Consider the following 16237-nt stretch of genomic DNA (forward strand, 5'->3'; position numbering starts at 1 on the left):
CAAGTACTTTCCTCTTCAGCGTTGTTCATTCACCTCAAAAGCTGGTCGTCTGTTGCCCTCTGTCTCAACAAGGTTTAGATGTGATGTGTGATGCCTTAGAGGACTGTGTCTGTCCAAAATGCTGCTGTCCTGGTGAGAAAGGGGGCCTTGGCAAACAGTCCCATAGAGTAGAGTCTTGTGTTCCTGCTGCTGTGAGTTCCTGAGCATCAAGGTGAGCACACATCATCACAGGCATGGACAGCTGTGCCCCTTAAGTGGCACAGGTGACAATTCAGGAGTTTTCCAAAAGGAAAGAAAATCTCATCTCTAGGGTATCATCACCCAACTGATGTTATCCTCTAACTCCACAGAGGCAAAAGAAAATGGCACGTGACTGTTGGTAACACTACTGTATTACACACTTAACAATCTGGTAAGAGGCAGATCGCATGTGCTCATATTAAGTGTTCTTACTGCAGTAAAATAAAATTTTAAAAACCATTTCTAATTGCGTACCTGAAAAAGATGATTACGTTAATGTAAATTGTTTCTCAATAAATCTGACAAAATATTTTTTTTAAAAAGAAACTATAAAAAATATAATGAGAAGAGTAAAACTTAATCAGAGTGAAAGTTTCAACATTAGTCATTGGATAGTCTTTGTGATTTCATGGTCGCAAACACACACACACACACACACACACACTTTCTTCCTTGTAAGTAAAATATTCTTCAGACTGATATACATTTCATTTTGGTGTAATTTTCAGAAGTTTTTCTCTCTCATTTCTTGCTGGGAAGTGTCACTTTTCATTGTAATCCACGAATGGAGCTTGCATTTTCCTTCATTGATTTATAGTTGGTTGTTTTTGGACTTTGAGAGTGAGGGAAAGGTGAGCACGGTTGGTTGACTCACAGGAGCCCCCCAGTATCTCGGAACGGTGGTCCTTTGAATGGAATTGGGCTGCACTGTTACTGCTTTCATTGCACCAAGACCACGTCTCTGAGGCCACTGCTGCATTCCTGAAGATTGAGTTTACCTAAATGCTAACCTCTGGATAAGTTTAACTATTATAATAGAATTATAGCCAGAAGTACCTCAAATATATCAGTTGCTAATATCTTTGTCCAACAAGAAAACAGTATTTCAAGGCTGACGTTTTTTGTGGTGAGTTTCATATTGCAACAATTCAAAGTCTAAAGGCAGAGTAAAAAGCCTTCCACTCCTCCCCATGCCACCCGTAGCCCTGCTGGAGGCTGAGCCATGGTTCCCGTGACTGAGCCAAACTGGGGTCTGCTTTTCCTGTACAGTGAGGCCAAACATACATCCAAGTTTTGCTGCAGGAGAAAGGAGGGTGTTTATTTGCAGGGCACCACACAAGGAGAATCAGGCAGCTCACACTGAAGAGCTAACCTCAGCAGATTGCCAGCAGGGGTTCTTAAAGGCAGGGGTACATTTCAGGAAAGTTACAGGCAAAGCCGTAAGTCAATACATAACACATGAGACTGTAGGCTGGTTTGGCCCTCACAGGCAGGAGGATGTCTTGAAGGAGAGGCTTAGAGGTCAGAGGTGGATCCAGAGGCTCTGATTTGCGATTGGCTAAGGAAGTGAAACTTTGTCTAAAAAATCTGGGCTGGACGGAAAGGAATGTTAAGATCTGACCCGAAGGCATGACTTCCTTCAGGCCCCTCGAGGAAATTCAGAACGAAGAGCAGCCCCCAGCTCGGTCCCTGAGGTCTGCGAGCCGGCCCGTCACCTGGGGGGTCCAGTGCCTTCCAGCCCTCAGGCTGCTCACTTACCTCTCAGGGCTCGCTGGCGAGGCGTCCGCAATTCCCCTCAAAGGGACTCGAGAGTTTTCTTTACTTCATGCTTTGGGGGCCTGGCAGGCCCTGCAAGGGTTCTCTGCTCCTTCCTGTACATCTGTTTGCTCATGCAGACTTACATAAACAGATCTACTCTCCACTTGTACACCGAGACCGTTTTGCGACGATGACCTCCCTCCGTACCACTGGGACCCCGCAGCTCGGGAAGTATGATGGCGACCTTCCCACTCCGCGCATGCGCCGCAGCTGCTTCCTCATTAACGGCGGCGCCCCGCCCACTCCGCGCAGGCGCCGCGGCTGCTTCCTCATTAATGGCGGCGTCCTCACTGAACCGACGGAGTGGAATTCCTGCCTTATTCAAGCTCTCAAAAATAGCACAGTAATCCACATGTGTGCGTTTTTATTTCATATATTATTTACTTATTTTTTTTTTTGCTGTCACTGTATTTCTGTCAAGTAAATTTCACAAAGTTTACAAACAAGGAAGAATTTAATAGTGCCGTATTCCATACCGTGATTCTGCATTCAATACTAGAGCCAAAACCAGCATATAGAGACTTCTTTTTCACCACTTTTGTCAACACTGGATGTTTTGAAAAGTGTTAATGCATTTTTTAAAAACAACAAATTGCCCATCTCACGAGAAAAGTGAACCTCAGTTGTTTTTATTTTCGTTTCCTGCCTGTTGGACTCTTGGTGAACATGCCCATTGCCTGCCTTGCTTCTTGGCCAGTTGCTGCTTCCAGAACCGGTTGTCCCAATTCACCCGTTTCCCTCATCTGCCCTTGCTCAGTTGTCTTCCTCCTTCTTCCTGAAGCACACCTAGTTCCTTGCTCACAGCCTTTGAGGGTTTCCTGGAGACGTCCTCATCTCCTTCCGGATCTTATCAGAGGGAATTTCCGCATCCCCTCCCCTCTGAGCCTGCTTCTCACTCCCACCCCCTCACTCCTTCCCTGCCTGTGCTCTAGCTTGTCGGCATCTGCCTATGTGCAATCTCATCCCCCCAGGATAAGCCCAGGAGAGCAGGGACCTTGCCATATCTGTGTTGTTTCTGCAGCAGTTAGAAAGGTGCCAAGAACTTAATAAAATGGAAGCAAAGAACAAAACCAACAAATAACCAGAACTCTGAGTTTGGAAGGAAACTAAATAAAAGCCAGCCCCAGCAGATTTGATAGAGGAAAGTAAAACAAAAGTGTCTAAAATATGAAAGAACACAGAAACGATACTCATTTAAAAACCACAAAAGAAATATGTAAGAACCTTAGAACAATATATTTGAAAATGGAAGGACTGGATAGTCAGGCTGTTGGTTATCTGTGGCATAGGATTGTGATTCAGACGAAGGAGGAGGCCAGAGGGCTCCTGTCTTTGGGCGATTCATGTGACTGAGGGTAAGACTTTGGTTTCTTTTGGGAGGAGGTAATTAAGATGGACAGGATATAAGGGCTTTTGAGGTCTATAATGTCCTGCTCCTGACTAGAGCGCTGGGTAGGTAGACATATCACACTTTGTAAATAAATCATTTGGATACGTTTGATTCATCTTCTTTTCTGTATATATATATGTGTGTGTGTGTGTGTGTGTGTGTACTTCAATTACAAGTACTTTTCTATATGTATAATATACAATATTCCGTGTATATTACTTCAAGTCCTTAGTCTTATATATAGTAGATGAGATAAATTCTACCAAACTTTTAAGAAACCAATGTTTATTACTGGAATTAAAAGTATAAATTGGAATAATATGTCTTATTCCAGTGTTAACTTCTCCTATCACCTGACATAGAGAGTTTTTAAATAACTTTTGTGCTACAAGATGAAATACATGGCATGCCACAATTTAGACTCCTACTAAATCTGCAAAGATTAGTATACTGTCTGCCTAATTCAGCATTTATCCAAAAACTGACATACCATAATTCCAGAAAGATGACAATAATGCAATGTTAGAGAATCTTTCAAAGTAATTTATTAAGTAAACGCATTGAAATTTTTAAAACATGATTCAGTGACTGATTTCAATAAAAACACTAAATGTGTATTAAACAGAAATCCTGGATGTACAACACATAGCAGGGATCAGGAACATTGTCTCTGCTTTAGTAACATATGAAGGAAATAAAAATAAGCACCACAAATATTGTAAAAGTTAATATTATCATTATTTACAGGTGATATGATCAGAGATCTTGAAAAAATAATGCATGCCACTAAAATGATTAAAATTAAGTTTTGAAGGAAGCTTGATTCAAAATTAATACATAAGTTTTAACAGATTTTATTTGCATAACAAACATCTGTATAAAAATGTAAATGGAAACCACCTCTTTATATTAGACAGAAAAGGGAAAGCAAAAGCAGACTTAGATGTTCGAAGACACATCTACATGATGACTTCTCATATGTTCTCTTCTGTATCTCGTTTTAAAATGCTGGACGTCATCCACTTAACTGATTCTAAAGACCCAATGTTTCAAAAATACTGTTGTAGACCATCCCATTATGTTTTAAAAAGATAAAGCTCCCAAAGATTGAGTGGCTTGCTTAATATCTAGAAACCTGGTAAACAGGAGCTGAGGCTAAACAACCTGTAGGCTTCAATTCAAGACCTCTTATTTCATTAAAAAAAAAAAACGTTGAATGCTGGGCTGCACTGAGTTGAGAAATCTCTGAAGAAAGTTAAAGAGTCTGGCATAGGTTCTTATTTTATTTAATTTTTATTTTATTGCATTTTAGGTTTTGGGGTACATGTGAAGAACATGCTAGATTGTTGCATAGGTACACATGTGGCAGTGTGATTTGCGGCCTTCCTCCCCATCACCTACATCTGGCATCTCTCCCCTTGCTATCTCTCCCCAACTCCCTACCCCCGACAAGAGTCTGGCATAGTTTCTAAACAGTGAGCAAAGGGTTTGTGATCCAGCAGCAGACTCCACAATATTCCATAGAAGACCACAGAATATTCAGTATAATCTACAGTGCCTCTTAATCTCTGGAAACTTCTACCCCCAACAGTGGTAAATTTGTAACTGATGATTCCCTGAGTCAATTCCAAGCCCTGGGACATTTGTGTGACATTTGCATGGGGAAAATAGCAGTGTTCATAGCATCAGTAAAATCATTATTATACTTGGACACATTAACAACTACAGACAAGAAAATGATCCCAGTTTCCAAAGCAGAATTTATTTCTTATTGCACAGAAACAAACATAAATTTGAAACAGCTTCGTATTACATCTTTTAAATCAACAGTTGTCCTATTTTCCTTCTAAACACTTCTCAAAGTCGGTCAAAATGCAACAGACTGGGAAGCTACCACTTAACACTCACCATTCAAAAAAAGTATCACTCTTCTGTAGACAAAAGGCTGTGTACAGCGTAATTTTACTGTGAGGCTGCTGCTCCTCTTAAACTGTTGTATCCTAGTGGAAAGCACAGAGAGGGGAGGGAAGTGGCAGAGAGAACTGGAGGGGACCCCAAGGGTAAGCATGGTGACAGTGTGGTGGCGGCCGTTCTCCAAGCCTCCCCACCACCCTCTTTAGCAGCCAAGGGCTGGAGACACACAGAGGGAGAGCTTTCCAGAGAGCCCAGTGAAAAGGGAGAGCTTTTTAATATGGTATTTTGAGTAAGGGATGTAATTTTTCTATTTTTTTTGGCAGCACAATAGAAACTACAGTTAACATCAACTCAGCAATGACTGGCCTGGAACACTGCTGTGCATTTTATATAGTGTCTTAGTCATCTGGGCCTATTGGAACAAAAACCCAAAGACCACCAACATGCATTTCTCACTGTTCTGGAGGCTGGGAAGTACCAGCTGGGTGTCAGCAGATCCAGTGTCTGGTGAGGGCCTCTTCTGGCCTGCACATGTGCACCCTGGCTGGGTCCTCACACAAAGTGAGAAACATCATCTTTCATATCTCTTGTTATGAGGCACTAATCCCATCTGGAGGCCTCCACTCTCCTGACCTCATTAACCTCCCAAAGGCCCCACCTTCAAATACCATCCCATTGGGGGTTAGGACTTCAACATATGAATTTAGGGGGAGACACAGACATTCAGACAATAACATATAGTTACCTGTGGAGTCCCATCCACATTCTCCACAGTTCACAGATAAGGGGCCTGAGATACGGACAGGGCTTGCATTACTTCGTGGGATCACAGCCTCCCAGCATGTGAGTACAAGACAGAGCCTGAATCCAGGGCCTAGGATTGCAGGTACTGCTGTTTGGGGCCTTCCTGTGTTGTTCTATTTTGAAAAACTTTTTGAGCATCAAACCAGTTATTTCATTGGCTAAAGAGAGGCTGTAGTTCTATTTTTCATGGATAAAAGAGTGCAATGAAACCTCACGTGCCAGTTATTCAGCACCAACTTTCTTCTGTTTTGGCTGCAAGTATCTCTCCTCTCACATTTGTTAAAGAATACTCTAAAGTAAATGTGTGGATTTTCCTATAAATGTACTCATCTCCCCTAATTCAGGTTTCAAGTTCTGCAGTTTCACTTACCTTCAGTCAACCTTGGCCCAAAAATGCTAAACAGAAAATTCTAGAAACACACAATTCATAACTTTTAAATTGGGCACCATTCTGAGTAGTATGATGAAGTCTCTTACCATCCAGCTCCGTCCCACCCAGGATGCAAATTGTCCCTTTCTCCAGGGTATCCACCATGTACATACTGTCCACCCATTAGTCACTTAGGTACAGTTATCAAATCAATGGTCACAGTATTGATACCAGCGGGCCAGGAGAGGTCCCCAAATGCCTATGGGACCTCATCCCCTGCCTGTGTCCAGGGTCTTGACAACATTGTGAGAGAGAATTCAAGAATGAGTCAGGATACAGTGAAAATACAAAAGTACACACTCAAGAAAGGTGAGTGTTCAAGAGACAGTCGTGCCATGGGGTTTGGGGCTTTAATCTTTTAAGCCCCAAAAGATTAAATTATGGGTTTCTTTAATCGAGTGGTACAGTATTCCTGGAAGAGAGGTAGCTGCTTCTCAGAACTCTGAAGTGGCTGTATTGTAATTATATAATTCCTTCTGCATTTGTTAGTGGTTAGTCTGTCCAAAAAAAACCTTTTGCACATCAGTACTTACTTAGTCTGAAATTCAGTATATACAGGAAAGACAGGGAAAATGCTTAATTCTTTCCCTTTATTTATTGAATTTCAGTGTAGTTTATTGGTGCCCAGTATGTTGCATTTTTATTAGGATTGAATTTGGGTGTTGTTTTTTTTTAAAGTGGCTTATGGGCCATTTTTATTTCTTACTTTCTTAACTATTCACAGTTTTTACTTTTTCATGCTATTGGACTTTTTGTCTTATTTTTCTTGTATCTTGTTAGAAATGCTCATTCCTCAGTGCCAAAAAGAAGAACTAGTGCTCAAAGAATTTTCTCAGTAAGGCAATTTTACTTTCTGCAGAAAGGGTGCTGCTCATCAACAATCTTGCCAGGAGAGCACAATGAACAAAGGAAAGATAGTCCCTTATGCATTGGGTCCTTACTGCTGTGTCCTAGCTCCATTGGTTTGAGCTGCAACTCAGTCTAAGCTAAACCCACTCGGCTAACAACTTAAAACTTTCCTAAATAACTAAAGGCAACAGAGAACAAAGGAAAAGAGGAAATTGCTTGCAAAAGGACTTAGACCAGTAATAACATTTCCAAATAAGGAAGGGGCATAGGCTGTGAGCTGGGATGTGCCTGAGCACATCCAAAACAAATATCTGGTTAAATTACAAGGACATAGAATGTTTTTATGCTTTTATATCTAACAGCTACATAGGATAGGGCTTAATAAAGAGTTATTAGTGAAAAGCAAGAAGGCTTTGAAGGAAGTTAGTCTTTACAAGAAACTATTATTTCTAATATTTATTATTTATTTAACAAGAAGTGAAACTTTGAAGAGGAATTTTTTACTTTCCACATGTCTATAAATTATTCTATATCAGCATAATTAGTCCTTTCCCTGTGACATATTAACTCTGTTTTTCCCAAATTGTTATTTGCCATTTTTGCTTTTCTTTTTTTTACCATGCTTTTTAAAAATCATGTTTTTATGTAGACAATTTTGTAAGTATAGTTTTCAATTGCCTCTGGATTTTGAGTCATTGCTGGAAAAGTTTTTCCAAAGCCAAAGCTGTAAAGGAATTTATTCACGTCTCCTATCCTAGCATATGGCTGTTTTTTCTTTGTCTTTTTTTGTTGTTGTTTAACATTTAGATCCCTGATTCATTTGGAATTGTAACTGCCCGATGGGTTCATCTTGCCTGCATCCCAGATAGAGTTGATTTATCAAGACAGGGAAATTGCATTAGAAAAAGAGTTTAATCCACACAAAGCCAGCTGAACAGGAAACAAGGGTTTTATTATTACTCAGACCAGCCTCCTCCAAAATTTAGAGGCCAGAGTTTTGTTTTGTTTTGTTTTTGAAGTGGAGTTTCACTCTGTCGCCGGTTGGAGTGCAATGGCATGATCTCAGCTCACTGCAACATCCTCCTCCTTGATTCAAGTGCTTCTCCTGCCTCAGTCTCCTGAGTAGCTGAGATTACAGGTGCCTGCCACCACGCCCAGCTAACTTTTGAATATTTAGTAGAGACAGGGTTTCACCATGTTGACCAGGCTGGTCTTGAACTCTAGAGGCCAGGGTTTTTTAAAGATAGTTTGATGGATGTGGGCTAAGGAATGGGTGCTGCTGATCAGTGGGGAAGGAAATCACAGAGGTGTAGAAAATGGTGCTCCTAGGCTGAGTCCACTCTGGGTGTGGGAATGAGAGGAGAGGCTGGTCCCAGTGATTCATCCAGGCATCAGAAATGTAAAAGTCTGAAAAGACATCTCAAAGGGTCAGTCTTAGTTTCCATGATAGTGATGTTATTTACATGAGTAATTGAAGCTACAAATCTTGTGACCTCCAGACAATGGCTGGTTATCATTTAACTACACCTACATCTTAGTAGAATTCAGGCCCCTCTCATAGTCCTAAACTTGTGCTCTTTTATCAGTTTCATAAAGGCAGTTTAGTTTTGGTAAGAGCTATTATCATTTAAACTATAAACTAAATTTCCCCCAAAGTTATTTTGGACCATGCCCAGGAATGAACAAGGGCAGCTTAGAGGTTAAAGGCAAGATGGAGTCAATTAGGTCATATCTGTTTCCCTGTCATAAGTTTCTTGCTGTTACAGTTTTTGCAAGTGTGGTTTCAGAATGTATTCTCATGTGTAATATAAGCATGGATCCAAATTTATCTTTTTTTCATATGGCTTCCACTGATCATAACTCCTTCTTCCTCCTACTAATTTAAGTAACTGCCTACATCATAAACTAATCCCAAGGGAATTTTCATCTTTCCTGTTTCTTTGATCAGTCAAGCACCATACACAATAGGTGTAGTGTAGAGTGTTTATAATAGTTAATAACCTATGACTAGTGAGCCCCACTCACTGTACTTCTCCTGGCCATTCTTGCTTGATTGTTATGAATAAAATTTATCATCAACTCTGGAAACGGAAAAAAAGTTAACAATCTTCTTGTTGAGTTCACATGAAATTCATAATTAAACTTGGAGAGAATCACCATCTTTCTGTTGTGTGTTGTACAGTCTCCCTACGCAAGAATAAGAATATGGTGTGTCTTTGCATTTCTTTAATCTATGTTGGACTCAGTAGGAACTTATGAACTTTCTCGCATGGATTTGAATGTTTTTTGTTAAGTTTATGCCTGTGTATTTTATGATAATTTAGAAAAATATGTCTACTAGTTTTTTTATTAATTCCTTTTTGTATTCTGGATAGGTAAGCATTTGTTTTTGTTTGAGAATGGAGTCTTGCTCTGTTGCCCATGCTGAAGTGCAGTAGTTCAATCTCAGCTTACTGCAACCTCTGCCTCCCAGGTTCAAGGAATTCCCTTGCCTCAACCTTTTGAGTAGCTTGTACTACAGGCACACACCACCATGCCCTGCTAATTTTTGTATTTTTAGTGGAGATGGTGTTTCACCGTGTTGGCCAGGCTGGTTTGAACCCCTGACCTTAAGTGACCCGCCCACCTTGGCCTCCCAAAGGGCTGGAATTACAGGTATAAGCCACTGCTCCTTGCAACATATGTTGCTTTCTAGTCTGTATACCTGTCATTGTTTTACATATTTATTTACTTTGTTAAGAGTATGCTAGCTAATATATACAATATAATGACAAACGGTAAGGAAGGCAATGGATATTATCTTGCTTTCAATTTTAAAAGGAAAAGGATCTCTATTTTCCTATTAAGTTATTGGATCTTAGGAACATATATACCCTTTCTCTCTATATATATAAAATATGTTTTTAACTTTAGCTTAATCAGTGTTCTTAACACAAACATATGTTGCATTTTCTCAATTGTGTTTTTCTTTCTATGGAGAAAAATGCATGATGGATTATATTCATGAATCTCTAATTCCTGCATAAACCCTAATAGATCATAATGTATTAAAAGAAATGTGTTGATGAATTCTGTCAATTATTATTTTATGTGAGATTTTGCCTTCATATTTTGAAGCAAGAATGCTTTTCTTGTGCACTCATTATTAGGTTGTAAATCATTGTAATACTCACTATATAAAAATATAATTAGATGTTTTTTCTTGTATTTCCTACTCTCTGGGCTGGCTGAAATGGCACTAACAGCATCTGGAACGTTAAAGATTTGGTAGAATTCCCTGCATATTCATTGACCTGGTGCTTTCTCATAGGTACCCTCTTTGTGCAGCCCTTTTATTTTTCTTCTATGGGACCCAAATTGATTTGCAAGAAAATTTGAAGCTATAGAAAAGGGGAGAAATACACCTGTCTTTGAAAATCAGAACCTGAAAAGTGCAATTTTTTACAGGGGAAAATGTTTTCTACTTGTGCGGTAGTTTGTTGACTAAGCCTGAGTGTGTTAGAAGGCAGTAAGAAACGGTAGGTAGACAGTAAGAATCTACCTTTGTGACAGATTTGACCAGCCACTGAAATTATAAATGGCACAAAACTCATTGCTATTTTTACTTAATATATTAAACTTAATAAGCTGGCTGACCAGTTTTTAGTTTTCTTTTTTCAAATGCCTAATAGTGTATTTTTTATTGTTATTTAAGAAAAAAGAAATGGCTTTCATATTTTCATTGTAAATTGATGTCAGATAATAAATGAATGAAATTTATCGGATTTCCAAAAGATTCTGTGATTATGACTAGAATTGTGAGTTCTCTGGTACACTGTAGTGATTTTACAGTTAGGCTGCATCTCGTGATGTGTGTGAGAGAACTGATAGTTAAAAAGCAGTGTCCCTTCTCTTTAATGAAAACACAGGCATGTGTTAACACAAAGTATATGTAAGGGTTAAACTCTGTCTGTCTGTCTTAAAGTTTTCCTAATATTGGTTTCTAGGTTCAAAGATCAGGAAATGCCTTGCTTCATAGGCTTTGCACAGAGACTCTGAAGTGGAACTTCTCCATCAAAGGAGCCAGGGAGTGGGCTGGAACAAGGCCAGCCGTCACGGCCAGCCCCTCAGGGCCAACATTAGCCTCACTGCCACCACGTGAGGCCAGGCAGACAGATTGATGGAGGAGATTAGGAATTACTTTTGCTGATAAGAAGGCTTCATTTTCCTAGCCACAGGCATTTTCTTCTTTAAAAATTTGATGACAAGTAGTGTTTGTTAATATCACACAAATAAATTTTTTATCACACAAATATATATATATAAAACAAATATATTTATATCACACAAATAAAATACATGATTGGCAGTCGGTAGAAAGGCCCAGACCAAAATAATTTCAGAATAACAAATTAAATATAAAAATATCTGAGCATGTCTCAGGAAAGTATTACGTAAACATAAATACAAAGATAAACATAGAAATTAATGATTAATACAAAAATGTTAAAATTCAGAATGTCAAATACCCAACAAAACATACCAAGAGAGGAAACAAATGGACAGGAGTTCTTTTCTAATGATTCAGAATTATCCACGAAAAAGCTGCAGTGTCCCTCCAGCGCTTTGGAAGGGGCCGTGCAAACAAGGGCTGTGTGGTCCAGCCTCGTTAGCTTTGTGGCATGTCCATCTCTGGAAGTGTTTTATAAAAAGCGCCGCAAAGGACTAAAGTGTTTCCATCAAGTCTTTGAGAAAAGTGTGGAAGACAGGCCGTTTTTTAAATGATTGGTAATTCCTAATGTTGTTTTGAAACACTACCTGCATTTCCATAAAGGTGAAGACAATAAGCAGTCTGGAAACAGTCACCTCTTTACTCTCGAGAAAAGTGGGTTTCTCAAAAGGGAGGCTCTTGTGCTCCGTGGTAGGGAATGTACTTTGAGGAAAATCTAAGTTGAGGAACTTGGATTTGGGGAACACGACAATCAGAAGAACAGACGGAGGCCAGTGTTGTGCAGAGGGTGAAGGGATGGACACTTCGAGTCTCACGTCCTGACCTTATGCTCTGTCCTCCTTGTGGACAGTACTTACTGTCTCAGTGCCTCAGCTCTCTTATTTGTAAAGTGGGGACAGTAATGAGCAACGGAGCCATGAAGACAGGGAAAAAATAAATCCATATTACTACTAGGCAAACCTGAATAGCTACATACTGTACGAGTCCAACCTTAAAACACTCTAGAAAAGAAAAACCATGTAGACAGTAAAACACTCAGTAGTTGCTGTGGGGGAGGGCGGGAGGGAGAGGTGAATAGGTGGAGCACTGAGGACTTGCAGGGCAAGAAAGATACTCTGTACAATACCACAGTGGTGGAGACATGTCATTACACATTTGTCCAAACCCGTAGAATACACAGCACAGGGGGTAAACCCTAAGGTAAACTGTGGCCTCTTGGTAATAACGATATGACTAATCGGTTGTAACCAATGTACCATTCTGCAGGGGATGTGGATAATGGGGCAGAGAGCATGCAGGAAATCTCTTTCCTTTCCACTCCGTTTTGCTGTGAGTAGAAATACACTGAAAAATAAATTCTGTTATAGAGAAAAGGACTTCTGGAGATGGATGCTGGTGGCTGCTCCACGCCATTGTGAATGTTCTTTATGCCACCAAATTGTACACTCAGAAATGACTCCAATGATAGACTTTAAATGATTTATATATTCCTATAATTAAAAAATTCCAGTTGCTTCAGAAGAAAAGATGAACCACATAAAGGGAGAGAATATGTTAAAACATATATCTGATAAAGGACTTGTACCCAAAGATACAAATAACTCTTAAAACTCAACAATATAAAAGCAACCCGACTAAAAAATCAGCAAAAGATCTGAACAAACACTTCACCAAAGAAAATATAAATATAGCCAATAAAAGCTGAGAATATGCTCAGTATTATCAGTCATTGAAGAAATACAAATCAGAACAATGATGATATACCACTTCACACCTGCTACAATTGTTATCACTAAAAAGACAGACACTAACAAGTGCTGTAGAGGATATGGAGAAATTGAAATCCTTGTACATTGCTGATAGAATTTTAAGTTGCAGCCAGTTTGGAAGACAATCTGGCAGTTCCTCAACATGTTAAATGTGGTTACTCAGACTCAGCAATTCCACTACTGGGTGTGTAACCGAGAGACGTGAAGAGATACATCAACACAAAATCGTGTACACAAATGCCCATAACAACATCATTCGTAATCTTGAAAAAATGGACTCAACCAAAATGTCTATCAACTGATGAATGGACAAACAAAATCCTATGGTATGTCTGTACAGTAAAATATTATTTGAGGCCGGGTGTGGTGGCTCATGCCTGTAATCCTGGGATTTTGGGAGGCTGAGGTGGGCAAATCACAAGGTCAGCAGTTTGAGACCACCCTGATCAACATGGTGAAATCCCATGTCTACTAAAAATACAAAAAATTAGCTGGGCATGGTGGCAGACACCTGTAATCCCTGCTACTTAGGAGGCTGAGGCAGGAGAATTCCTTGAACCCCGGAGGCAGAGGTTGCAGTGAGCTAAGATCACACCACTGCACTCCAGCCTGGGCGACAGAGCAAGACTCCACCTCAAAATACATGTGTGTGTGTGTGTGTGTGTGTGTGTGTGTGTGTCTGTGTGTGTGTGTGTGTGTGTGTGTGTATATATATATATATATATATAATTTGACAGTAAATAAGAATGGAATACTGATACGTGCTCCAGAAGGAGTGAATCTTGAACACATTATGCTATGTTAAATAAGCTATTTACAGAAGCTCACATATCGTATGATTCTGTTTATATAAAACGTCCAGAATAGACCAAACTGTGTGACAGAAAATATGTAAGTGACTGCCTAGGACTAGGTGAGATGGATAGTGTGTGTGTGAGGGAAAGGGGGGGAAATGGGAATGACCCCTCCTTGGTCAGGTCATTTTGGTCATTTTGGTGATGAAAATATTATAAAATTAGATTAGGGTAATGGTTCTACCATTCAGAGAATATGTGAAAAACCCCTGATTTGGATACATTAACTGTGTGAATTTTATGTATGTGCATTATATGTCAAATAAATGTAATTTTAAAACAAAGTTAAGAAGAAAGAATTACAGCATAGAACACCTTTTGTAATTATGACAGCTTAATGCGGTTAGAAAGCAATTGGACGAAGTGCAGTGTTTGATTCCTTCATAGAAATGCTTCAGACTGGCTCTGGGTACCTTGAGCTTAGCATTTTCAGGTTAGGGGAGAGCATGTGTCCCTGCTGTGCTGACAGTAATTTCACCAGGCAACCCACAATCAGAAAGCGGGGTGTGCCTGTGCTTCACTTTAGTCTTCCAGTGGTGGAGCCAAGCCAGCAATGTCAGGCAGAAAGGGAAAAAAAATCAAGAAGGCAGATTGCCTTTAAGAATTTTGCAAACTGATTTAAATGTTTAATCAGCACATTTCAACCACTTTATTAATATGTTTGCATACATATGTGTGCACTAAGGCGGTGCTTTTAGCGTGTGGGATAACGCATTGAGATGGTGCATACGTTTCTTTCAGAGTCACGCAATCCGTGTCCCTGTGAATCAGTGAAGGCCGAGAATGCAGTGCTGCCGTGCGTTGCCGGTGACACAAGGCCTAGGCTTGTTCTTGAGAGTGGGATGTGCCCTGTGGGGCAGACACAGCCGCAGAGCCTGCAGATTAGGCAGTACAAAGAGAGCAGGTGCACAGGTCATAGAGCTCCAGCTGACGGGTTGGTGTTGTCCCAAGCATCAGAAGTGGGGAATTCAGGAGTGTAGCTGCAGGCAGAAAAGCAGGCATCTGGGAAAATACCCAGGTCAGGGAGCCAGGGAGCCCTGGTGACAGCACTCACAGGAGTGGGGCAGAGCACCTGCCTGATGTCATGATCTAGGCAGGTGCCAGCCTGGGCCCCAGGCAGCAGAAACGCCAGGCTCACACTCGTGGAGTAATTAACCACATAAGAAGGGGTCTCTGAGGCAGGTCAACATTCACCTATCAACGCTGGAGACTGATAGGAGGAAGGGTCTTTGGAATCTATCGAATCGGTGATTACCTTACTGACTCCTCTTCCCTGAGATCTCATGGACTACATTGTGGGGAAGGGTGGAAGGTGTATGGGTGTGGGCTTCATAGTTAGATCTGCACGGAGAGGGCTCCGAGGCCGGGAGCCGTTGACTAGCACCTCCATTGCTTGAAGGGCCATGGCAGCTGCGGCTCCCCAAGGCTAAAGAGATGAAGACACCGCTCCCTGTGTGTTGTCAGTGGTCAGGCCTCTGCTCGGGAGCACCTGGCCGTTCGTGAAGCCTACAGCAGGATTAGGTGGCATCTGGCCATTCATTTGTCCAGTTTCTGTGTCTCGGAGGAAAGTTTAGAGAGCACACGTGGCCTAAAAGTTTAACTCCTACTAATTGATCAGAATTATAATTTTTACTTTAATGATTTATGCATGTGTACCTTCAAGGGTTAATGTTTGTTCTGCATTTTTAGATGGCTATCCCAAAGAAGAAATGATTTATAGATGGAGAAAAAATTCAGTGGAGGCAGCTGACCAGAAATCATGGCGGCTTTATCAGTTTGACTTCATGGGCCTCAGAAACACCACAGAAATCGTGACAACGTCTGCAGGTAGGAATTTACTGAAAGAAGCGTAGCTCTCAAAAGCCAGAGAGGTCTAAGGCAACTGTAATCATATCCTTAAAGTGCAAGCCTTTCGGGCAACCATGATATAGAAATGATATTTGAGACAAAACAACTAGTTCAAAGTGAAAACGTGTTTTAATGTTTTAATTGGTATGGGAGAGGGATGATTAGAATTAATTTGTATTTTTGAATCCAGGCCATCTTTGCATAATGTCTATAAACCTGGTTATAAACTTAAGCTAACTCACTACTGACCGTATGTATGCAAACCAATTTTGCTGGTGGGGAGAATTCTGCAAATTTCCACATACGTAAGAATCAGATATCACTGAGAAT

General features: G+C 40.4%; 1 protein-coding gene and 1 long non-coding RNA gene across 4 annotated transcripts in view; both read left to right on the plus strand.

The window, feature by feature from the left end:
- The window catches only part of GABRG3 (gamma-aminobutyric acid type A receptor subunit gamma3), a 484848-nt gene that overhangs the window by 420661 nt on the left and 47950 nt on the right, over positions 1–16237 (plus strand). For all 3 annotated transcript variants that reach the window (XM_032259972.1, XM_032259974.1, XM_032259973.1), the window contains exon 6: positions 15749–15886. In XM_032259972.1, the coding sequence (XP_032115863.1) occupies positions 15749–15886 (138 nt within the window). The remainder of the gene's footprint in view (positions 1–15748; positions 15887–16237) is intronic.
- LOC116537700 lies at positions 3460–6879 on the plus strand. Its single transcript, XR_004263265.1, has 2 exons — positions 3460–4502; positions 4695–6879. It is a non-coding gene; the product is annotated as an uncharacterized LOC116537700 (long non-coding RNA).

Source organism: Sapajus apella, unplaced genomic scaffold (genome assembly GCF_009761245.1).
Source record: "Sapajus apella isolate SASKATOON/1434 unplaced genomic scaffold, GSC_monkey_1.0 scaffold113, whole genome shotgun sequence".
Taxonomy (NCBI): Eukaryota; Metazoa; Chordata; class Mammalia; order Primates; family Cebidae; genus Sapajus; species Sapajus apella.